At 41.8% G+C, this 10,851-nt stretch overlaps 1 protein-coding gene across 1 annotated transcript; it reads right to left on the minus strand.

The window, feature by feature from the left end:
* Positions 1-9,023: 9,023 nt before the first annotated feature.
* On the minus strand, positions 9,024-9,545 carry LOC149246594 (uncharacterized). The gene has a single exon (XM_089441918.1). The coding sequence runs from the start codon at positions 9,543-9,545 to the stop codon at positions 9,024-9,026; it is 522 nt and encodes a 173-aa protein (XP_089298044.1).
* Between the last annotated feature and the right edge of the window lie 1,306 nt (positions 9,546-10,851).

The raw sequence follows: 10,851 nt of genomic DNA on the forward strand, positions 1-10,851 counted from the left end.
TACCCCACCTTGGCTTTGTCCTTTGTTCTACGGTTTGGGGGCACCTTTCCCTTGCTTTAGATTCGCAGATCCAAAGTCTCGTTTCTTCTGTTTAAAATTTTGCTTGATCTTGATGACATATCGGTATGTCATGCCGAGCTAGGAGATGTTTAGGAATTCTATTTCTTCCTAGATGTACTTGTGGAGGCAGCCAAAATATTTGAGTACCAAATGTTGCTCTGAATTCTTGATACCCAATTTTGTGCGAAGGGTATGGAAAATATTGCTAAACGTTGGCACGTCTTGGTCCCTTCCCTGCCCCACCATGGTCCACTTTATGTATTGATCCTCATAGCTTCCGACAGGGTAGTACTGCTCCTTGATGGCATCGTAGAATGAATTCCAAGTGGGTGTAGCTGAAAATAGTGAGCCTATACTTTCATCCTTCTACTCGCAGTAGGTTTCCGAGAGTCCCTGACATGGGGGCTACTTTGAGAAGAGAGAAAATAATCTTTTCCCGATTGGAAAAATCATGAATAGAAGAATAAACCTCTAGTAGATTTAACCATTTATCGACGACATCTGCGTCTATCTGACCTTCGAATATGGGGATTTCAAAATGAATTTGTACCTTAAACGGTGTGGCGTTTCCAGAGTATATGTTGGAAGCTGATGCATCGCCCCTAGGTAGCAGTTGAAGGATCTGGGCAAAGCTATCCATCATCGTGTTCCTTTGTCGCTCGAGGGCTTCTTCGAGCAATATTTTGATAGGATCTCCTACCCCCTCATCTTTCTTTTCATTTGCCATGGGAGGCCGTTAGGATTTGCGAGGTTGGTCTTGTAATGGTTCGACCAGTTCAAGCCCTAACTCCTTATATCCCGACCTTGTTGGGGAAATGCAAAGAAAAATAGAGAAAAAAAAGTAGACCGCTCTGATACCAATGATCTGGATTTAATCAGGAACACAAAATATTACACAGATAACCATAAGCATAGAGATGCAGTGGATATAATACTTCATTTCATTAATGTAAAACACTGAAATATGCTTACAAACAGAAATATGGAAATAAAGTAGCTAGGGTGATGGTAGCTTATCTCTGAGAAGAGATGTGGTGGCTACATGCCTTGAATTGCCTTACAATGAGGCTCAAGGGCTTTTTTATTATTGAACAATAAGAGAAAACCCTAAACAACCAAAACCCTAACCCGAGGAGATGTAACACCAAGAGTTTATGGGCCCCATTGGGGTGAGTTAGACAGCCCACTTCCCGGGATCACGACTTGGTCATATTATCTCCGTTTGAAATGCATGATAAATTGTTGGAAAGATATCTCCAAGGACTACGATGAAAAAGAGGATTTTAGATCGCAAATCGCTGGCGGTAGATTTCCAAAAAAATGTCGTTTAGGGCCTCAAAACGGCTCCGGAAGTTTAGGACCCGAAAAACTGCTAAAAATAGTAAACTATGCTACAATTAAGGAAACTAAAAAACTAAAAGAAGCAATGGTGGGGGTCCAAGTGGAATTGCCGGGTGGCCACCAATATCCACCTGGATCATGTTAAGTATGAATTTCCTTTATTATGCTTATGTGATGCGCGAATGAATGCAATTACATTGAATAATTGAACGCATTTATGAATATTTGTTTATGCAGTGTATTGTTTGATAAGATAAGCAAGTCACTTAGATTAATTAGGAAATCTGTATGGAATGCTACCTTAGTAGCACGAAAGTACGTGACCAGCAAGCTAGGGCTGCACGAAGGTCGATCATACCCTTTTCTGGAGGTATTGAAGGACAGAAGAAAGGGATCATCTTGCAAGCCCTAGAGCAAAGCAACCTGCACGAAGGCAGGGATAGAGGGAATCAAACAAAATCTCAACCGTCTCATGGTGTGGAAAATTGGTTCCAGCATCCCCCCATACTACTTTGGGTGAGACTTCGGTTCGCGCTCCACGGGATGATGCCGATAGGGCCAATAGTGTAGGGATTTGTTTGGCTGATTAACGTTGAACTTGGGTTAGGCCCTCTCAAGCCAACAAATGGTTCCGTTGCCGGGACCGGAATCTGCATAAGAGATGTGTGATGTCATATCACTAGAATCCAACTAAGAAGGAGATCAGAGACTGGTTGGATAGGAAGATCCACGAATTTGCAGCGCAGGAGAACATAAACCCACCACTAACAAAGGAACAGTGGTTGGACAGATATCTGTATACAGAGATCCACGAGATCTTTTTATGCTCCTTCCCAATTGAGCTATATGAGTGGATTGCGAAGCTAGAAAATAGCCAAGGAAGGTGGAAACTTGACAGTTCTATTGCTTGGACCCTGGAGCTAGTACAAAAATTGGAAGCATCTAAGGACAAGATCACCCGCGCCATCGATCATTGGCTCGATTACATCATAGGAGGATTTGTGACTGAATTCGCGGTCGACACCTTGGTCAGCTCCAACGAGGATGAGTGGCACTTTTTCAAAGGAATGCGAGGTAAGAATGTGAAATATTTGAATACCTAGATTAAAATGCTATTGTACGAAAAATAGGTTATGCAACTACCTTGATGTTCGGAACTACGTGAAGCGGAAAAACTTATAAGAACAAAGGAAAAAAGGGTTTGGAGTATATTCCATCAATTTCACCTCTGCAAGGTGACAAGGAAGGGATAGTGAAGGTTTCTTCATGAAGTGCTATTCAGTAATTAAGACAAGGATTCTCACAAATACCACCTCCACCCACACGCCCTCTAACTTCACCACCATCCCAAGTGACTTCACCCGTACCACCTCCACCTCCACTGTATTTCAGTATGGCAAATTTAGTGAAGCTAACTTTGTTCAAAGGCTTGGTAAATGAGGACCTAGACCAATTATTGTTCATTGTGAAAGTTGTATGGGAAGCTCAAGGTGTTACAGATGATCATATAAAGAAGGCGACATTGGATAGTGCTTTGCAAGATCGCGCACTAACCTGGTATATCAAGTACTCTAGTGACAACCCAAATGTTGGAGTGGTAGGTATCCAGACAACACTAAATAGAGAGTTCAATAGGTGTAAATATAAGATGTAGTCGATTGTGGGATTCAAAGAAATTGCGATGCAACCAGGTGAGACGCCTTGGGAACTAGATCAGAGGTTAAAGTGTACAATCTGCGAAGCCAACATGAATTTGATAGACAGACAACATCACAAATAATTTGTGGCTTCGCTACTACCACACTTAAGGGTCATGCTATCACAGTAGAAGCTAACCACTCAGGCAGAGGCCTTGGAAATTGCCATGAGACTACATGAAACTTTGATGCAAGATCCAAACCTGGGGGTTCAATAGATCCATGTGTAGCCGAAAAAACTATGCCTTGAGATGCAAAGTCTGAAGCAGGATAGGACGGTTCAATTAGAGGTGCATGAGGAGTTATGGTGCTTGAAATTCAAGAGTCAGGGGCATGACAAGGACCATTGCCCGGTCCTTGCAAACTATATTACAGGAGGAGGATTGATGCATTTAAGGCCAGAAGCTCAAGCCGGACATAGCACGGGGTCTGCATTATGGTGCACTATCTACCAGGTAGCAGGAAAACATGCCACAAATAATTTTCATTACTATAGAAGTTTGTACGGACACCGCAACAACGATTCTGCAACTTTTGTAGGTTGGTAGGGCATGATGAGCGTAATTGCAGGAGTTATGAGTTGATGATGGATAAAACTCCCGCCTATAGGGTTTAAGCAGAAACGAACCCCCCTTACTAGACCATGGGGATGATGTAGTACTGTGTTGTACAACAACCCCCCCATTTCAAATTTTTTTATAAAAAAACTTTAAATAGAAATGGGTCCCTTTTTAAAACTTAGTTTTTCTTTCCCATAAGGAAAAATCGTAATTTCATTATAAAAGAGGAAATTACATGCTGTAGATGCTGATGCATATGCTTTGCATGATCAAAATAATGTATAATAGAAATGTTGCCTTTGTTCCACCCAGGGGACAACAGAAATAAAAAAACATAACTAAGAGTCATATGATAAGTACTATAAACATGTATAGAAACCGTATATATATTCAAAAAAAGGTTTATGCCTGATCAAAAAAATATGAGCATAACCAGTAACATGTCATGAATTAAACATTTAGATCCATAAAAGGCATGTGATAATATTGATAGAAGGCATCTCCTTCCTGTTCTATGATAATCCAGAAGCCTGGCTCCCCGATCGCAACCTCTTTGGATAGGCTGTAGGAAGCTTCGTTCTGCTCCCTATAAATATGTGAGCAAGTGAAAGTGTCAAAATATGAGATCAATCTCAAAGTCTCATCCAAGATGTGCAATAATGTGTATGTAGAGCATCTAGTTTTTCTGTTCAGCCAATCACAAATTATTTTAGATTCCCCATAAAGTTGTAATTATGTGCAATTTTTCTCCAATGTGAATTGTATGATATGTTTTGCGGCAAGGAGCTTGGCTGAGTTGTTTGTGCATCTACAGAATCCAATTAGCATGATGTAATAATGATGATGGGATAAGTGAAGAATAGCCCCCCACCGTAGCCTTGCTCTTGGATAGCACTGTCAAAATATGCCCAAGGTTTGTTATAATTTATTTGAAGATGAGAGGGGTTGTGCCTATTACTAGGCGGGGGATCATCCGAGATGAGAGAATAATTTGCAATGAATTTTGTTACCAGGATAGTCCAATTTGGTGCTAAATCCTGAAATATGTTGTGATTCGTCGTAATCCAAATTGTCCAGTAAATTAGCAGTGGAAGATTCTGAATCTTTTTGTGGAAGTGTAGTACCAAACTTGCCAGGCAACAAGGATAGAGTTCCCAGCCCAGGTAGCAGTAGGAATAATTTGTTGTAGAATTAGCTTCCACAGGTTACATGATGTTGAACATTCTAAAAAAAGGTGTGAAGTGGACTCATTTTCCTGCTTACAGAAACAACACCCGTGGGGCCCATGCTACGCTCTCTTGAGAAGGTTTTCTCCACTAGGAATTTCATTCCGGAGGATGGTCCACATTAAGAGTCTAGATCTAGGGGGGCTTCAGTTTCCAAATATGTCTCCACCAGTCAGCAAGTAGCAGAGGCTTCCTTGGTGCTTCCAAGGTTAAATAACCATCCTTTGGGGTATATCTGCAATTTTTTGAAAGAGCCCAAATTATCTCATCATCCCGTTCAAGAATACAGATGTGGGCATCCATGAGGGCTTGGGTGTACTCCTCCCATTGATGAGACCAAATATGAGGAATGTTTAACTGATCTGCAGATTTCCAGGCTTGCTGAAGGAAAGTGGAGTTTTCCAGTTCAGCAATCTAAGATATATATGTGAATTTCCGTTGCTGGAGATACTGAATGAGATCCCTGGGTAATCGATGCATGTCCCCACATCCCACCCAAGGATCAAGACCAATTCGAACAGTGTGTCTTGATCTAATTCTCTAGGTGATACCTTCCCTGATCGGGCTCAAAGCCTTAAGTATAGCCTTCCAGATAATTGAGACCCTTGAGGTACTTAGCTGAGCTCTCCTAATCTAGTCCATGATATGTAGGGGAGCTATGTATTTGGCATATGTGACCCTCTTCCATAAGCTGTATGCTACTACTAATTTCCAACCAAGTATTGCAGCAAGTGCTAAAGAAAAATCCTCTAATTTCTTAAGTCCCCACCCTCCCCATTTTTTTGGTAGATTCAAGGCCTCCCACCTGACCCAAGCAAATATCCTTCCCTATTTGTTCCCTTGCCATAGAAACCTACAGCTAAGGGCTTGAATTCTGTTGAGAATGCCTCTAGGAATCTAGGCCAAGGAAATCAAATAAACCGTGGTGGCCTCCAGGGCACTTTTCATAAGAGTGAGTCTTCCAGCCCGTGAAAGATATTTGAGGTACCATGTATTTAGTCTTTTCTCCATCTTGGAGATGAGCCAAGTCCAGTCTACAATTTTGTATCCCAGTGGCTTCAACTTGTACACCAGATATTTTAGGCCATCTACTAAATGCAGCTGAGTAAAGTGGAAGCGCTGCAGTGCAAAGATTATCTTGTGCGGTGTACATTCAGTTGTTGTCAAGGTAGACTTGCTGTCATTTATAATCATACCTGTTGCCACTTGGAAGAGGGAGAAATTAGCCTTGATGATACTAATGTCCCTAGTACTACCATTGATAAAGACCAGGATGTCATCAACAAATAGAAGGTGTGTTAGGGTGCAACCTTCTATTATCTTTATGCCTTTTAGTCTGCCCCTTTGATGCTCATCTTTGATGAGATTGCTAAGACCTTCCATAACGAGCAAGAAGAGCAAAGGCGAGAGGGGACATCCTTGTCTTAGCCCCCTTCCGCAGGTAAAAAATGAGATGCACTTCCATTCACCAGGACACTGAAGGGGATATTAGTAATGCAGCTCATGATCTATTAAATGAATAAGTAAGGGAAGCCTAAATGAGTTAACAACATTCTAATATAAAGCCAATTTACTGTGTCGAAAGCTTTTGATAAATCTACCTTCAAGATCATACCTTTGCCTCGCCTTGAGTGTAATGTATGAATTACTTCCTGGGCAGTGCCAACAGCTTCATGGATCTATCTATCTTGTAAGAAAGCAAATTGTTCTGATGAGATATGTTTAGAGAGGATGGGTTTCATCCTGTTGGCAATAATTTTGGCAATGACTTTATATATGCAATTGCAAAGAGATATGGGGCAAAAGTCCTCGAAGGAGTCCGGGTTGTCTTTCTTCATAATAAGTGCAAGGAAGGTAGAGGTAATAGAATTTTCAAGAAATCCTCTGATTCTCGAATCCTCCATAATTCTGAGCAGGTCTTCCCCAATGATGTTGAAGAAAGCCAAGTAGAATTGCACCGACCAGCCATCAGGCCCTGGACTTTTATCCTTTTTTAACCATTTTAAGGTGCGTTCGAATTCCTCCAGAGTGACTACCTTAATTAATTCATCTCCTTCTCCAGGATCCACATATCTGGGAAAGAGTTGTGCCACCCTAATGATTTCTGCAATATTTATCTCCCTTGGGGCTTGGTATGCACTTTTGAAATGTGATGAGGCTAGTTCAGCAAGTTGAGGGAAAGTATTTAAAATCTGCCCCTGATCATTCTATAGCTGCCATATGGTGTTTATCACCTTTCTTCCATTGGCGAATTTATGGTAGAATTTGGTGTTTTCATCCCCTTCCAACATCCAGATGGCTCTGCTCCTCAGGCACCGAGATTTCTCCTTTTCCTTAAGAATCTTTTCTCTCTCCGCATAATGGGAAACCATCCTATCTTTATGCTCTTCTGAGGAGTAGATGCCTCCTAGATGATTTACAAAAGTGGCAATGTGAGATTCAATTTTACAGAGAGTTTGATTCTTCTGTAATCTTTTGTTATGAGCCCATAGTTTGGACATCTTCTTGAGGGCTGTAAGATTTTATATAAATCTTCTAGTACTATCTTCTCTTCTACCAGGGGGATTTGCTCTCCAGTAATCAAAGACCAATTTTTTATAAGAGTCGTCCTTGAGCCAAATAGAGTAGAACTTAAAGGGTCCTTTAGGTTTTTCTCACCCCCCTTCTATTTCCAAGTAAATGGGAAGGTGGTCAGATATTCCACTAGTACCAACCCAGTGTCTGATATGAAACCCCAAGTCCAAAACCTTTTCTTTGACAAGGAAGCGATCAAGTCTGTGTGCTAGACTGTCTTCCCTATTCCTGTTGTTCCTCCATGTAGCTTGGGGTTTGGTAGAGGGGATATCTATCAGATGGTGGGCATCTAGTTCAGATAAGAAGAAATCCGAGAGAGAGTCTCACTGAGCCTTGTGACCCCAGGATTTAGCATGTCCAATGGAAAAATTGAGGTCGACCCCCAAGATCAGGTGGTCGGTCAAAAAAGTATCAGAGTTAAGGAGCTCCTGCCAAAAAGAAGGTTTGTTCTGGCATGGGCCATATACATTTAAGATCCTAAAATGGGTCCCCAGATAAGCCAAACTAATGTCTACTCCAATATGACCCAGCCCACCCCAGCAATTATGTAATTTGATGGTATGGGAGTGTAGCCCAATGCAATACCACTTGACCTCCCATGTGCATCAAGACCAAAAAATTTCCACCCAGGGAGCATGTTTTGGAGAGACTTCTCAATGTCTAAAATAGGTCCCAGGGTTTCTTGTAGAAAAATAATATCAAGTTGAGCATTTTTCAACAGTCGATGAAGAGCTAGTTTCTTGTCTAGCCTAGCTAGCCCTCTATAGTTGTAGGAGAAAATCTTCATGGAGGGGGGTAGGCTGGGATTCTCTTGCTCTAAGCATCCCTGGGATGGTGGATTGTACCCCCAAAGCAATCTCATCTTCAGCTGTGCCTTGGGCTTTAGAAAGGAAGGAGGGTCGACCCCTCTGAATTTTCGGGGGAGGGGGAGAGTGTAGGATTTCAAGCCCAAATTGATCCTGGGCTTGTCTCTTGGATTTCGAGCGGGTCATGTATCTCCCAGGAGGGGGGACCTGTAGGGAAGGAGTAGTAGACGGGGGATGAGAAGGCGGATTTGGGGAGGGTGCAGGGGAAAAAATGGGGGCAGATGAAATCGGGTAGGTGAGAGGAGTAGTTTTAGGGGTGATTGCATCAAAATCCTGATTCTGTTGATCGATTGAGGGATTTATCACATGAAGTGTAGATAAATAACTAGATAAAAAATATTCAATATGATAAGTATTTCAGGAGGGAATAGGGATGGTGGAAGGGTTCATACCTGTCGAGGGCAGGCCCTTAGATGGTGACTGTGGATGAGACAGAGGAGGTTGTGTATGGTTAGGAGTCCGTCCGAACTTCTTCGGTTGTGGAGGAGCCACTGCCTCAACTGTTGGAGTCTTCTGTTGACTGACCAGGATCACAGCTGCATCCGGGTCCTATGAGGCCAAGGGAGCCTAACTCTTGGGCTGTGCATCCTGATGAATATGCTGTTGGGAGGCCACACCCTGATTTGTGGCCTGTGTTTTATTTTTTTTCAATAAATGATATTCCTTAAAAAGATACCCGACCTTATGGCATCGACGGCATCAAAATGGAACACCCTCGTAGTCCAACAATTGCCATCTGGTGTGATTCCTCCAGTGAATGTCAATAAACTCAAGCAATCCCTCAGACAGGTCCAAATGTACCAATATCCTTGCGAATGCTAATTTCCCTGAGGTCAGGTATGAATCATCAAATGTGAGGTAAGTGCCGAGTGCATTTCCTATATGCCTGAATACATCCTTTGTCCAGAAATGCAATGGAAGTCTGAGCAAGCGGACCCAAATTGGACCTGCATCCACCCTCTCCCATGCTGGATCGAAGAGGGGAGTCCAACAGTGAAGGAGAATTGGGGCTAGATCCAGGTGACAAACTGTGGACAACACCCAGTTGGTGTGCTCCAAGCTGCTGAAGTGTAATACGAACCACCCTTTGACCAGGGTTTGCACCTTGGGAATCTCCTTCAGATTATCTCCCCAAACCTCTGAGACCCATTGCTGCACTTTAGCCACATTGTAATGTCTACCTTGCACCCGGTCGACCAAGACCTTCGCTGCTATGTCCATGGCGTGGAGTAATTTTATGTCTTCAACTATATTAAGGGGCGCTGCACAGGCACGGAGCTTTGGACCCCAATTCTTTCTTGAAAACCCTGAAGCCCCAACGTCTGTCGCCTCCTGTGACGAAGCTGGAAGTGAAGGTCCCGGTGAAGGTTAAAACTTAGTTAAATTCAATGATTCAATAATAATCGCATGCCTAGATTAAATTATATAACACATGTAAATCCTTTTCAAAAGGTCTGACCCGATAGAACTAATATCCAAAAACTTTTGTTAAAATGTGATATAATATGATATATATTTCTTTGAAAAGCCCTCATAAGAAAATCTCCGATGTGATAATGTGATCAGAGATCACATATTGCAAAATTAAACAAGGATGCATCCCAAATGATCTATACTAAACTTCTGATCCAATAACGTAATCGCAATCGACAATCGCACATATCACATGACACATAGCGAAAGCCATTTCGAATTCCCCGATTGCGATATCATAAAGTAAGGTGTGCATTTAAACAAATGACCATCAAAAGGTATTATTAGTAGGCGTAAACCTTAAAAGGAATAATAAACGAAAAAGCAATAAATAAAACGGTTCGCTAACTATTCCTTTGCCTTATTATATTCACCTTTATCGTAATCTGGGCTATCAGCCCAAAATGAAGCCAGACTGATGAACCTCCCAATAGAAATTTGTGATTTATTGCTAATCGTTGAGCGCGAAGATCAAAAGATACGTTTTAAAGGACCATCAAGCATATGTGCGATGCGATGGATAAATATTACATTTATTAACTAGGATTGGTGGTTATGGTGGTCATTAATTTTGTAGTTAAGGGTGAATCCTTCAAGGATTTCCCCCGTGGTAATACTTAATTACATTTGGTTTATCATGTGTAGATTACCATAGCTCTTTTCATTTCATATTAGTTTTGAGCAGGTATATTTCTCTGTTCCATTTTTCATTTTTTGTGCAGAGCTACTCTGAGCTGATGAATCCAGAGAAAATGGGAAAGAAGGTGAAGAAACCCAAGGCCCCTGTCATAGCCAAAGATGAACCAAATAAGACAAGAATGATATCTGATACTACCTGCCTTAGTTTAGGCAAAGCATCCTAGGAGAGTATCTACAATTTACTGGAAGTAGAGGAGCCTAAAGAACTCGAGGAGGAAGCAACATCAGATTCCAAGAGCAAATCAGAGAATACTCTTAAGGAATTGTCTTGTTCATATCTACATAGAATAGTAGCTTGTGCCAAATTTTTACCCTATAATGATGTGGTCAAGTGGATTGTTGAAAGCACTACGAG

This window comes from Pinus tabuliformis, chromosome 7 (genome assembly GCF_031772625.1).
Source record: "Pinus tabuliformis cultivar Carrire ecotype Pingquan chromosome 7, CPIR1, whole genome shotgun sequence".
NCBI classification, from domain to species: domain Eukaryota; kingdom Viridiplantae; phylum Streptophyta; class Pinopsida; order Pinales; family Pinaceae; genus Pinus; species Pinus tabuliformis.